The sequence below is a fragment of the Cariama cristata genome, unplaced genomic scaffold (genome assembly GCF_000690535.1).
Source record: "Cariama cristata isolate BGI_N322 unplaced genomic scaffold, ASM69053v1 scaffold26307, whole genome shotgun sequence".
Classification (NCBI taxonomy): Eukaryota; Metazoa; Chordata; class Aves; order Cariamiformes; family Cariamidae; genus Cariama; species Cariama cristata.
The window spans coordinates 383-14412 of record NW_009625307.1 but is presented as its reverse complement, the minus strand read 5'-3'; the positions used below and the strand labels follow the sequence as shown (position 1 = coordinate 14412).

Here is a 14030-nt window from a genome sequence, read left to right as displayed (position 1 = left end):
ACTTGGCATACAAAGACATCTTCACCCAGAAACATCACTGTACATGGTACAGCACAATACAGAGTAGGAACAAAACTCCAATAGAGAATGCAGGTGGCAAACGTCCTTTTGAATTTAGATCCTGATGGTTCCATCATTAAAAGAGCACTTCCTACACATTTTCCTGAGTAGTGTATGAGCATGAAGACTGTATAGCCACAATCATACAAAGTAAAATGGATAAAAAGCAACAGTTCCATTCCTTTAAAAAGAACTTCTGTAAGAAAATTTTATTAATAATGGCACTGAGACCACTGAGACCTTTCTAAGTGAACTAAATGCCACAGAATTGGCACCACAGTAAGTATCGTGTCTTCATCCACATTCCAGGCCACTAAGTTGTTGCCAGTGACATACAGCAACAAAATTCAGCTTGGTAACCTCCTTGATGGATGCAGCAAAGGAAGATTTAATTCTTATACTTTGGCACTCAAACTTACCACAAAGCAGAAGTTTTCCTTCATGCCAGTTAGTCATTTTGCATTATGCAAACATACCCAGAACAACTGCACCAAGCTGCCTTTCCTCACAGTGGGAGTACAGCAGCCGTGGGTATTACCCTATTTCTTTTGTTGGACCACTTAAACCCTGTGCTCTTTGCTGCTTTCTCTCAAGATAGCGAGCTCGGGCATCCAGTATTGATTTGTCATCATTCCTTCTCTCCATCTTCTTTGCAGAGTTGTCTGTGACTCCTTCTAGGGGGAGAAGAGATAGAGAAATATACTTTTCTGTGTTTAAAAAAACAAAAAAAAAAAAAACCCAAAACACAAAACTAACAGCATTACAATTCCTTCTATTTGTAAAATACTCAAAATCCCCCAACAGAATCTCAAATGTTTTCCAAGTCCCAGTCAGTCATTTGAATGACTTCCAGAGAGGACAGACTGTACCAAAAATAAAAAATAAAAATCATGCCTTAACTCCCATGTCAATATTTGCAGCTGGGCTCATCTCATCCCCAAATGTATAACTTACTTTTTATTTTAACAGGTACTACGCATCTCATGTTCTATGCACCTACTACTCTAAATTACACATCTCAAACGTAGGTTTAGGCAGGACAGAGACAGCACTGCTAGCAGGGGAAAAAAAGCTTAGAATAAACTATCTTTATAGATTTCCAGAGGTAGGAGGAAGAGAGGGGACAACACACAGATAAAAGGAGTGGGAAAAGTCAATACTCCGAATCAGACAGAAGTAGAAATGCACAGTTTCCCACTGAGCTGAGACCTTGGGAGTAGTTCTCCCAAAAGGAAAGAAAAGCAGGAAATATTTTCAGTTTAAAATAAAATTTAAAATAGTAATAAAAAAAAATAAGCATTCAAAGACTCTGAGAGCCTAAGTATTGTGTGAATGAAGCAGGTACTGCAGTCTATTTCTAGGGCTCTAGGGCTGGGCACCAGATTCTTTGATACGAGGAAGGAGCTTTAATCAGCATTCACTACTGGAATATTTGTAATTTTTCTGTCTTGGAGTCAAATAATAATTCAGCTCATGCTGCAGCCTTTCCTTCCATTGAGCACTAATTAAGCCTTTGTCAGCTATTCAGCCACCTATTTTTATGAAGCTCCCAGAAATACAACACCTGTAAGGTCAACATTAATCTCCAAATAATTTACAGTTGCCTGGTGAAATCATAAAGTTAAGGGGGACAAAGAGAACAAACTCTACCTCCTTGGACTTCAGATAAATAAAGAGAGGAGCCTTCTCTGCATTATCCAATAATGCAAATATCCTTTCCAGCAAATTTATAACCAAATCCAATTCATGCCTTTATCATTTAACATGGTTCATTTATACACTAATGCAGGACAGAAAGAGACACTGGTCTGAGTAAAAAAAAAGTCTACATTTTTTTCAATTGTTGGGGAAACTGAAGAGAATCTATATTGCCAGTGCCTGTACTGTATATTAAATGAATGTTTCAGAAGGGTCAGCTCAGGAGTAAAGAGGCCCTTTGAACACTTGGCTGCTTTACAAAACCTTCGGACAGAAGAATTCAAAGAATGCCAAGCAGCCAGATCAGTTCGCAGGCACCAGTTTTAATTAAAACTGGCTATTTAAATATTTGGTATTAAATTCATTGTCAGAATGAGACATTCACTAAAATGTGATACTTCTTCCCCTATGTTTTTTGTTTGGTGGGGTGTTTTGTCTTGTTTCTGCCCCCACCCCACCCTATAGCCCTTAGGATTTCTCCCTCTCAGGACAGTATTATTTTGGGTATCTATGGCCGATACCCTTCACAAACTTAAATAACGGTCAGACTCAAAATGCTTTTATTCAACTCTGTTTGAGTTCTGCTCCTCTCAGCTATTGTAAATCAAAAGAAAAGGAGAGCATGGCAAGAACCAGTAAGCAAACACCACTACACGTACTGCAGAGGCAGAAAAATAAGGATTGCAGAGCTGTAGTAAGACAAGAAAAGTCAGAGCTACACATACTAAATATATTAAGCACACCCAGATTAACAACTACTACTCCAGAATGCATTCAGTGACATAATATACACACACATGTCCACAACCACCAAGAAAACTACACACGCCACAGATAGGGACTAATAACGTGCTTACCATACTGCCTTTTAAGCTCCTCCTTATGTTTCCACTTGGTTATTTCCTCTTCAGTTACCTCTTCCCGTGCCACACTGCTCAGTTCATATGCATCAATTTGATGCAGCCTGGGCAACAAGTCTTTGACCCATTCGTAGCGAACAGGACACACAGTCCTGACATAGATTTTGGATGTCACTGTGACATCATGGAAGATGATCCACTCAAGGAGAGTCTCCTGGTTATATAGCTGAAAAATTAAAAGATTATTTCAGAACTGATAAAAAAGAATTCTTATTTCTAGAGCACCCTCCACTGGAATATCTTCCAATGCTTCAGATGCAAGAATGAGATAAAGCTGACATTACTCTAAATTTTCAGACAAGGAAACTAAGGCATAATGAGTTGCTTAAAATTGGCCAGGAAATCCAAGGAGCCAAGAGAGAAAGCTGAGTCTATGTCACACTTGTTTCATAAGCTAAACATTTACCAAATTTGAAGAAGTAAGGCTCTTCCCCGCTCTCAAAATGAACACTGCAACAGTGCTTCCCCTGGCTGTAAGTTAGCACAAACCAAACAGAAGAGGAAGAGTTTACAGGGACCTGCCTTTTATTCCTTTTGTAGATCCTTTGCTACTTTATTAACAGACTTTGGTAACTTACTGTAGATGAAGGATGGATATAGACTACGCTGCCATGTCCGTCCATTGTGCAGAATGTCCTGGCTGTAGATCTGAAAGGTTTGTGGAAAAAAAAATAAATACAATGAAACATACTTTGCTGTGCTTAGACAGCAACACTAAACTAAGGAAGTCAGCAGCAGCATAGAAGAAAATACTCAAATGTATAAGCAGAGGAAGATCTTTGCAGAATTAAACTATAAAAAACCCAATGAGGAATAAAACATATCCATCTAATTTACCACAGTAACACTGTGGATACAACAACACAGTAATAAACAGATTTGGGATTGGAGTCTTTGACAGCCATGACAATTGGACATTTCAAAGCCCTTTAGTTTAACATCTGGAACTACTCATCAGCTTGCAAGTTCATTTCACAGATAGAAAAACTACTATTCCAAGGATGGAAGTAACTTCCCCAGGAATGTAATGAGAGTCAAAAGCCCTGTGCACCACCTTCAGCTGCAATTGCTACTTTGCTACTTTTAACAACATACAGCCTTACTACCCTCTTTCAATATGCAACTACACCTTTAAAGAATATGCATAATACCTTTTCCGTTCAATTCTTCAAACTTTATTACTTACCTCCTAGCTACATTGATAAAGTATCCTGCACATAGACATCTTCTTAGTATTTCAGTTCTGGAGCCTTCAAAAGTCTCTTTAGGGAAGTCTGGCAGCTATGTAAAGAAAAATAAACATGAATCAGGATCTTTACTAAAGAAAAAGTGGCTACACCCCCTCCATCCCATGGATTTTAAACTCTGGGTTTCTCATCGTACAGAAACCATGAAGAAAGGAGGAAAACCCTCCTTCTTGCTTGTTAGCACCATCATACCTATTAGTTACACAAGCTACAGCAAGGATGCTCTAATAAATAAGTGGATTAGCTTCTACTGAAGAAAGGCAGCAGCCATCTGGCAAAGGCTCAGTAGTCCAGTACATGTCTTAAATGTAAACTTATATAATTCAATCATATATAAAAATTATATTTTTTACCTGTTTCAGTTTACTGATTATTTCCCGAAGTTGTTTTTCCACACTAAAAGCAGATTTTAAAGCTCTCCAATGGATCCAGTATTTCTGGCACCAAGCTGAAGGAGACTTGCTGAGAACACAAATACTTGTATTGTAAAGAAGCCCTTTGTGAGCTGCAGGCAGCAAGTTGCCTCTATTTTTTGTTACAGTCGTACAAAGAAGGCAACCTACACAGCCAGATAGTTTGTTAGTTTAAATAATAGGTGTCTTGACAGAAATTACAGATCACAATAAGGAATAAATCTGCAATTAGGTGTGAGTACATACATGTGCATACACGCAATATATCTAAAAACCATCAGCAGTTGGGAATTATGAGCAATGCAAAACCATTTACTGTAAGGAATTATTTTATACCTTGCTTTGCACTGTTCAAAAATATTTAAGAGGGTTGCAAAGTCATTGCATCCTCCCACTTGTGAGGAAAGTTCCTGGTGTTGAAGCTCAGCCTCCTTTTGCTTCTGAGGATCGCCTGAGGAGGTAAGTTATATCTCACTTTAACAAAGTAATTTTTATTTGTCATTCCTACTTAATCTTCTATTAGCATCTCTCCAAAGTGTATTTGACAGCCTTGGCTCTTTGTTCATGTTATTTTTAGATTCGTCTCTCCTCCACAGCTACATTTACAGTTCTTCCTCCTTCCACTACTGCTGAACAAGAACATGTAGATGCTATTAAATCTGTGATTAATCTCATCAATCAGCACTAGAACGGAAGAATTCTAGTCTCTTAGAAAGAAAGGTTCTATGTATTTCTCTCTCTCAATCAATTCAGATGCCAACATGGAAAGATAAAAGGAACAGCGACCTTAAACAGCTCACAGGGATCAAGTGGAAGTTTTGCCCTGAGAGAAAAAACAAAACTGTTGAAACCAGCCCATCATAGCACCATGTAATCTGTTTAACTCAGCTTTTGTCCTAGTACTCAACTGCCATAGTAATGGAGATCTTAAAATAAATAAGAGTCTAGAAAAAATGCGATTTGTGAGTTTAGTGGGAATTCACCTTCATTAAATGCTAGGAATGTACTAGGCAAAAGCAACATTTCCAAAGTGTTATTTTGAGTTTTAAATACCCAAAGAATTTCTTCCCAGCACAACCTATTCCCCTTAGTAGAGAGAGATAAGGATGCAAGGCCAATGCATTGCATTGTTACTGTACTACAGATGATGTCAGAAGTTGGTGGGTATTAAAAGTAACACCAACAAAGTAAGGAGGCCTGTTCGTATACATAGTGCACATGAGCAAGTGTCTTTAGGATGGGAGTCTCTGTGTTTGCGCCCTAATGTTCAGGGTTGCTGGAGAGCAACGGACATGTGTGCATTAGCTAGCTGAACAGATAACAAGGGCATCTTGCCAGATGGAGGATGGGAAAGCAAACGCACATTTGTGGGAATGGGAAAGACCCCAGAGCAGAATCCAGGCTATCAGCCCTGTCAGCAGTGTCTTTAGCTGTTGCACCAACAGGCACAGTTAATAGACTACAGAGATAACTGGACAAGAGCCAATGAATGACTAGAAAGGACAAAGGTCTTCCACAAAGACTGTACTAGATATAAAGACTGTATGTAGCACAGTTGCGGGGGGGAAGAGGGGAGGAGATCGGAGTGGAAAGGAGATAGGCAGGAAGATGTGAGAGCCTGAGTTTAGCACTAGTGAGAGGTGCTAGCTTCGAACCACAGCAAAGTTATATTTTCCATTTCAAAAAACAGTGGAAATGGAAGCAGTAACAAGTTTTGCTTCTCACAGTAACTTAAAAGGTCTATTTGGTTAAACAGAGTTTTTGAACAGAAAAGCCAATCCAGAGGTGACCCCATTTGTTAAAAACAAATTAATCAGTCCCTGTTGTCTGTACTTAGACCAAAACAAAAGGTTCTGCTGTAGTACATTTTGGTTTTCTTGTTGCTTGGGTTTTTTTCTTTTTTTTTTCCCCTCTTGTAAGTTTTCCCCTTTATGACCTTTCAGTCATCCACTCACTTACCCATATGTTGCTTTTCAGCTCACAGCCTTGGGACAAACGCAACGCAATTCCGTGCTATTTTGAACTCTTTGGAACAGCTGTTGTCCAATTCCTAGCCTGCAGTGTGCCCTGACTAAGACCACCAAAAGCTGTAAAAGCATACTGGCAAAGTGCCACTGTCTATTTGTCCTAATTTTACCATTCTTCCCTACAGATCTGCTACGATGTACTCTGGGAGACAAGGCATTGCACTTGAGGAATCTTCCTCATGCTGCAACCTAAGGGTTATTTAAAGCATCAGTTTAAGGTAAATACTTAGGTCTCCCACCACTGTTAGGCCTAACTAAGGAGGCCCGCTTCCTCCCTGGCAGGAGTATCCTTACACTGAAGTAAAGGCCTGTGCTACCACTGTTTAAAATACAGAATCAGTTTCCACTTTACAATCTTGAGATACACCTATAAGATACTGTGGCCTCACAAACTATTAACACAGAAAACTACTAAGAGCAAAAAATCCTGCAGAAGGAAGCTGTAGAAAAGATCTCCAGGTGAAGCAGTGTGTGCTGCCTAACTACTGCCTGAGATGTCCCTGTCCAAGCAGAATTCCGCCCCCAACCCAAGGCTGCTTTGAGATAAGGGGCTTCCTACCTGGACGGATGAAGACATTTTCCACAGACAACATGGCTGCTATGGGAAGCAGCAGATCTTCACAGTCAAGAGAAGCAGCTTTTATGACAGCACAGGTCAAGTTGGGAGGGAGGGGAAACTCCACCAGGAATTCACCCAGTCTTGTCACGTGGCCTCTCCTTATCCCAGGAAAAAGATTCAAACACCAGATTCAAAACTATGTTTAAACATAAATCGGAATATGCACACACAATGTTAGCCACCATATACTGATAAAGAGCATGAAAGCAGCATTTCCCTCTGGACTGTTCTAACACCGCAGTCTGTGTGATCCCAGATAGGTGCTAGAGACATGAAGCAAGTATCACTAGCAGAAAAACATTTTACCTTTCTCCAGTTTGCTTATGCCTGCTTCATGGCAGGCAAAGCCAGCTTTTTAAGTGTATCAGATGTTTAAGATAAAGATAGAATTTTTTTTGAAGAAGAATAAGAATTCCTAGAAGCTTAGGATAAGATCTTGCTTCCTGTCTTGAGTTCTTGGATGGGCCTCACAGCTACTGCCTAAGCACCTTCGTCACAACAGTCTGGGATCTGCTCTCGGGAACTACAGCACAGAAAGTTGAGGTAATTTGCTTGAGGTCACTCAGGAACTCCAGGACAATGTGCAGAAATTAATCTGTATCTCTCCAGTCCTAAGCTATACTCTAGTCCTAATTTTACAGACAGTATATTAAAACCCAGTCGTTAACTTCCTGGTTTAATGAGGAAACATATTCTACTGCTGGGGGAAGTCAGTTAGTCCACAGGAACAACTCACTAACACCAGTTAAACGATTAGATTTTAAATTCTTGTAGTGACTATATCCTTTTAATTTTTACCTGTCAATAGCATCACACTGGTAAAGTTCCTTGAGAGCTTCTAAAATATGCCTTTCTTCAGGGCGGTCCAAATAGGGAAAGCTATAGTAAAAAATGAAGTAAAAAAAAAAAAGAAATCTCACTGTTCAGACTCAGTATAGTTTTGTTAGTTTTCATATTTCTTCAAACACTTTTGTAACCTTCCAATACAGGTTTCTGACCAAAGTACACATGAGCATCTTCAGTATATGGGCGTGTTACTACATGTACAGCCTCAAACTGAAGAATTACGATGACAAATCCCAGCATGGTACATGCAAAGATGGAACTATTTTCTGCACATGTATGATCCTAGAATTAAATAATTCCACAGAGATGAAGCTTTTGGGATATAAACATCGGTATTTTAAAAGGAACACTATTAGCTATTTAATTTTGGTGATAAGGAGCTAGTTTTTGGCAGAACCTCAAACTGAACTTGAGCTCAAGATCCAATCTGGCATTAAAGACTCAGGAGAACAGCAGAAAAGCTGATTGTCTCGAAGTGTCACAGTTGGCCAGGGACCTAATCCTGCCTCCTGCCAATAGGCTGTTGGTGCCTGTGCTACCTTGCTGCTGAGACTCAGGAAGAAAATGATAATCCCCCTCTCTCCATGGAGGTTACCTTATGACATCATGCACAGAAAGGCACTTCAAGGTCAGGATCACAGATGTCAGACTGGTTCTCTTGATCTCTGGGACTGTGTGATCAGGCATGCATTGCTCCCAGAATTCTTTGCTGTACAGCCGATAGCTTTTTCCAGATGATGTCCTGCCAGCTCGGCCAGCTCGTTGCCTTGCTTCGCTCCTGCCAAAACAGAAAAGCAGGGGGGAAAAAAAAAAAAATCCAAACTCTTGATGCCTTCTGTTATTACCCAAAGAAGCACACTGTAATTGCAACAAATAATAGCAATTTCTACACTTGTAGATGTAAGACATATTATACTGAGCAGCAACTGAGAAATTCAGCTATACAAGAACTAGATGAATGAAGAAGCATTTATGTGCAAGGGAAGTTCGGGGTTTTTTTTTTTAAGCTTCTCTGAATCAGGCTGTTGTATTCAGCAAAAACAAGATGACATGTAAGCCACCGTTCAGACTACAGACAATGCATTGCCAACTCCTTCTTAATGCCTGTAACTTATAGGAAATCATATGTCCAGAACCACTTTCTACTTAGCAGCAAACAAAATGGCTTTAAATTGGCCACTGAAATGCCACCCCCCCTTTTTTTTTAAAAAAAAAAATCAACCATTACACTGTATTGTCAGAGCAACTCCCAGAAACACCAAGCATACGACCTTTTTAGAACTTACTTTGAAATGGGAACCACCTCCAGTATGTCCAAGCCAACTCGGGGGTTATGATTCAACTGCTTCACAAATCCACTATCTACTACATATCTGAAAAAGATTCATACTCAGTCAGAGAAGAAAACAACAGAGGTCTCAGTAAACAGACAGGTAACTGCCACATGCATGTCAAAGCAAGGCCACATTTACCTACAATCACTGCAAACAGGTATTTCCAGTTTGTTGGTCAGCTGCAGCCCTGCAATGGTTCCGTCTACACGATGTTACGGATAATACCTCCCAGCACCCAAGGAAACTATGTTCATTTAACAGAGCTGAGATCTGATTTTAAATTAGAGTCCAACAATATAACTCATCTGTAAGACTATATAATAGTATCAAGGGTTTTTTTTATTCACTACATACACAAAAAAAGGCAACAGGTATAGCAGCAAAAGGAAGTCAGACACATTTTTCCAAATCTTGTAGAACTTCCTGAATTATTCCCTCTGTTACAGCTTTTAGGAAGGATAGGAAACGATACCTCACTCCTTCAATCGTCAGAGATGTTGCAGCAATGTTTGTGGATACCACGCATTTTCTAATGCCTGTGGGAGCTGGCAAAAATATTCTTTTCTGTTGATCTAAAAATGACAGGTAGTCAGTCAAACAATCTGTTATGTTACAATGCTCTGATTTCAAACCACATCACTAACACTGTGCAAACTTACTCAAATGCTTAATGAAAGTCATTTGAATGAAATTAGAAAGCAAATCACAAAACACTCTAAAATATAGATTCGGTATTATTTTAGCATATGCCAGAAATCAGAGAATATCTTCTTTACTGTTTGCATATTCAAAAAGATTTTGAGATCAAGAAAAGCCAACTCTCTTGGATGTTTCCTAACCCAGGGCTAGGAAAAACAAACAAGATGTCTGGTCTTAATAGCACCTTCATGAAGGATTTGAAGGGTTTTAACAGTCAGAGCAAGTGAAGGTGAACATGAAAAGATTCAGCTAAATCCCCCAGGGTCTCCAGCAAATCTTCTTTCAACATGTAACAAAGCAGTATATGCAGTTTCCATTAATTCATTTGGCTTTCCAAGGAACAAAAGAGGGAGGCGGAAATTCAACACTCCCCTGAAATTTTCTCACTTCTTATACTCGAAAAATATAAAAATCTCTTTAAGGAAAATTCTCTTTTGTGTATTTAAAGATATTCAAATACAATGGCCTCTGAGAAACTACCACAAAAGGAAAAAAAAATATCACCCACTCAGGAATCTAACACCTATCACGGAATAAGGAAGAAGCTATCCCTTTCTTTTACGCAACTTCTCATTTTGCTCTTTCAAGAAGGTACAAATTTTGCTCCCTCTCTGCAGATCATTACCAGATCTTTCCTCTCAGCAGCACTGCCAGATGGAAGCTGCTGTCCTGCTCTTCTGAACACACATTCAGCCTCTTGGCATTCTACGTACTGCACCCACACATTTAAACATCATACTCAAGTTCATCTGAAAATACAGTGTCTGCGTTCAGTAGAGGTCAAGAGGCCTTTGTTTTTAACTCTTTGAAACTAACCGTGGTATTGCTGCCAAATAAAACAGACTGACTTGTTCTGATAACCTGTACTTTTCTATATTGTGTAACACTGTACTACTTCTATCTTCCCTTACAGGTCTACTCTCATCACCAAAAACCTACCGGCAATATCTTTTCCATATAAAATACGATGTGAAAGCCTAAATAAGACATCCGAATTTTCAGTTACACAATATCCCCTCCCTAAGCTGGAGATCTTGACACCATGTGAAGCCATTTCCAGCAGATTTTAACTGGAGGCTTCTGTGCAAGTACAGAGAAGGCAAAAGTTTGATTAGTCTATGAACACCACAAAAAACCTCATAGTGCTACAGTATTGTAACAAGTGGGTTAGTGAATGCCTTTTTTTTTTCCCCAATCACAACAGAAACATTTGATTAGGATACTGTTTATAATAATTCTTGCAGTTAATATTTATGTGAATTAAGTTCCATATGACACTATATACTCTTACCTGTTGTCATTGACCCATACAATGGTAAGATAAGCAGGCCTTCAACAGACTGATCATGTACTTCATACCGGTAATCAATAGATTCTGCTTTCTTGAAAAGCAAGTCACAAGCTCTTTCTATCTCAATTTGACCTAAGAAAACATACAAAAGCATTTAAGCGACATATGTAGCTACAACACTGCCTTCCTAGTTTGCAACATCTCTAAATGAGATTGTTTTGCCAATATTACAGAGTCATCAACAGCACTACAAGAAGGAAGTAATATTTATGAGACTTAAGTTTAGGAGGCGACATCCAGTCTTTCCACAGTGCCTCTCACCAAGGCTTTTCCTTAAAAGATGACTGCATAAGTGCTTGCCCCATACATTGATGCAGGGTTTTATAGCTAAAGAAATTCTCCCTTCCTGAATTAACAACAAAATAAAACACATAGACAATACAGACAGAGTAAATTTGGCACAGAAAGAAAAGAGCATAAGCAAATTTTTAGGTTAATGTTTTTCTTATCTGATCTCATAGGCATGGATATACCTAAACACGCTCTGAGAACTATCACTTCATAGGACTATGTGCGTCAGCCTGCAACTTTCCCTTCTCTACTTACTGCTCTGGGACAAACTACACAGCCATTGGAAGGATGTACTGTTTTGCTGGCAATGCCACGCTTCACCTGGAATAACCATCAGTTGTTGAAAGAAAAATTCGCACCTGTCAGGAAAACCAAGATGTCGCCTTCTGGCTCATTTAAGTGGACATCCAATGTCACTTTTACAGCCTGAAACAAACAACAAACAAGCCAATAACAGCTGGAATCTCACTTACTCTTTCTAAAACTCATAGTACTAATTCTTCCCTATACCCTGCAGAGATGTTAAGGACACAGCAACACAGCAGCTAATTCTTGTGGTCTTTCCCAGAAGATAATCATACCAAGAACAGAGAACACAACACAGAAACAAAGTAAAACAGGACAGACCTCTGTGACATACGCAGAGCTGCCTGTGTCCCTCGGGCTGAGCAGGTTGCAGAATATCTCCTTGACAGGATAACTTCTTCCTGGAATATGCAGCACCGAACAGTGTCCAAAGAACTCTGAGAGCTTGTCTACCTCCAGGGTGGCTGACATCACCACCACTTTCATGTCCGTCTTCCTGTTTGGTGGTTTCTTCTGTAGAAATAGTTTCTTCAGTAAACCAAATAAAATATCCTAACAGAAAAAGAGAAGCAACTTATATTAGTACCCCAGTTTTCTCAGAAATGTCTGACAAACTTAGAAGGGACTGATTTTATCCCACTGATATAGTGAAGACAGAAAATCACATCTTCAGGGCCTAGGTACTCAGAAGAATACATACGCTAACCCTGGTCATCTTGTAAGCACACTAATAAAATTCTAGAAACCAATTAATTTCTTATCAGTCTTCTCACAGCCTATAAACAGAAAAAGTGTAGCTTAAAATCCTTTGGTTTTCATTTTCATACTTTCATGGTCAAGTTATTTGCAAGCAGTTACCTCAGACCCATTTTAAAAAGTCATCACCTTTGTCCAGTGTATGTTACCTGATGACTGTGCATCCTCCTTTGTTGTACTATTTATTGTTATGACTTCAGCAAATTTATTTTACTCTGCAATGCTCCAGATTAAAAGTCTGCTCCTTTTAGTTAGACACAGGCGACGGAGCAGTAACTTCTTACATCACCTTACCTCAGTTACTTGCAATACCCTCAGATGCTTGAGGGCAGAACTGGGATTCGCAAAGCATATTCCCTTTACCCAAGCTGGATTGCTAGATTGTTTGACACACAACACAATCTCTTGAGGACTGAGTGACTTGAGTCTCACTTTGCTTGCCACAGAAGGGTCAGAGTGACATTTGATAGCTCGTGGTACTTAGGTCAGTCTACACACTTTCACGATCCCAACAGCCATAATCTCTTTCCACAGTCATATACACACCCTAAGAAACATTAGGCCTTAGAGTGAGAGATGTTTCAGGGTTTTGTTTGTTTCCATGTGTTGTTTTTTTTTTTTTAAATTAGGATTCTAGAAAGTTTGTGTTCACTGTACCGGCTTCAAACTCCTGGAAATTTTGGGCAAGTATCCAATAGCCAGCCAAGTTTTAATTGCTTTCAAACGCAACAACAGCTACAACAATTCCAACAGGATTACAGGCCGCATCTTATTTTGAGATTATGCAGCAGGCAATAAACAAAGCAGCAATTCTATGGTCTTAGGACAGCAAAAGGATAAAGTACATCCGTGGAAAGTCAGCCAAAACTCTGGGGAATTGGGCCGAAATGAAAGAATGGTATAAGTAGACCTCAGTAAAGGAGAAATAGTGACCAAAAAGGACAGATAGAAGGTGACACTCACAGTGCTGAGGCTCCGCTCATGGGCTTCATCCAAAATGATGATACTGTACTTGCTGAGAAGGGGGTCTGCCAATATTTGCCTCAATAAGCAGCCATCGGTCATATACTTGATGGCAGTATCCTGAAAGGTTTAATTAGACATTGAGCTGTTATCCTGGATTTTTACTTCAAAGTAAACTAAACGCTTCTAAGTAGATCACATATTTGTCCAGAACACAGGCTAGTATTGCATCACATGTGCTTATGCACTGCATCACAGGTGCTTGGCAATGTTTCACTTCTAAGGTGTTCAAAAAACTTGATCAAATGAGTTATATGATACATACAACCGCAGCTTCACCACAGCTGGGATACATGGCTTCTCAAGGCTCCGAGACCTTCCGCATACAACAGCAACAGGGCTGTGCCACTCCACGGAGAGGCCCACAAGCAAAAAACTGCGCCGCAGCCCAGTGATCCCACCACACCCCGCCATGACAACACCTGCAGGAACACAGTCCT

At 39.6% G+C, this 14030-nt stretch overlaps 1 protein-coding gene across 1 annotated transcript in view; it reads right to left on the bottom strand.

Annotated features, from left to right (window-relative positions):
* Window positions 1–530: 530 nt before the first annotated feature.
* DHX40 (DEAH (Asp-Glu-Ala-His) box polypeptide 40) overlaps window positions 531–14030 on the bottom strand; it is a gene marked incomplete at its 5' end in the record, with an annotated part of 13660 nt that continues 160 nt past the window's right edge. Inside the window, 15 exon segments of the mRNA XM_009703571.1 lie at window positions 531–734; window positions 2616–2844; window positions 3257–3326; window positions 3865–3959; window positions 4279–4387; window positions 4675–4789; window positions 6925–7082; window positions 7783–7863; window positions 8426–8608; window positions 9117–9203; window positions 9637–9736; window positions 11155–11286; window positions 11865–11931; window positions 12133–12363; window positions 13531–13697. Coding sequence (XP_009701873.1) covers window positions 595–734; window positions 2616–2844; window positions 3257–3326; window positions 3865–3959; window positions 4279–4387; window positions 4675–4789; window positions 6925–7082; window positions 7783–7863; window positions 8426–8608; window positions 9117–9203; window positions 9637–9736; window positions 11155–11286; window positions 11865–11931; window positions 12133–12363; window positions 13531–13697 — 1964 coding nt within the window.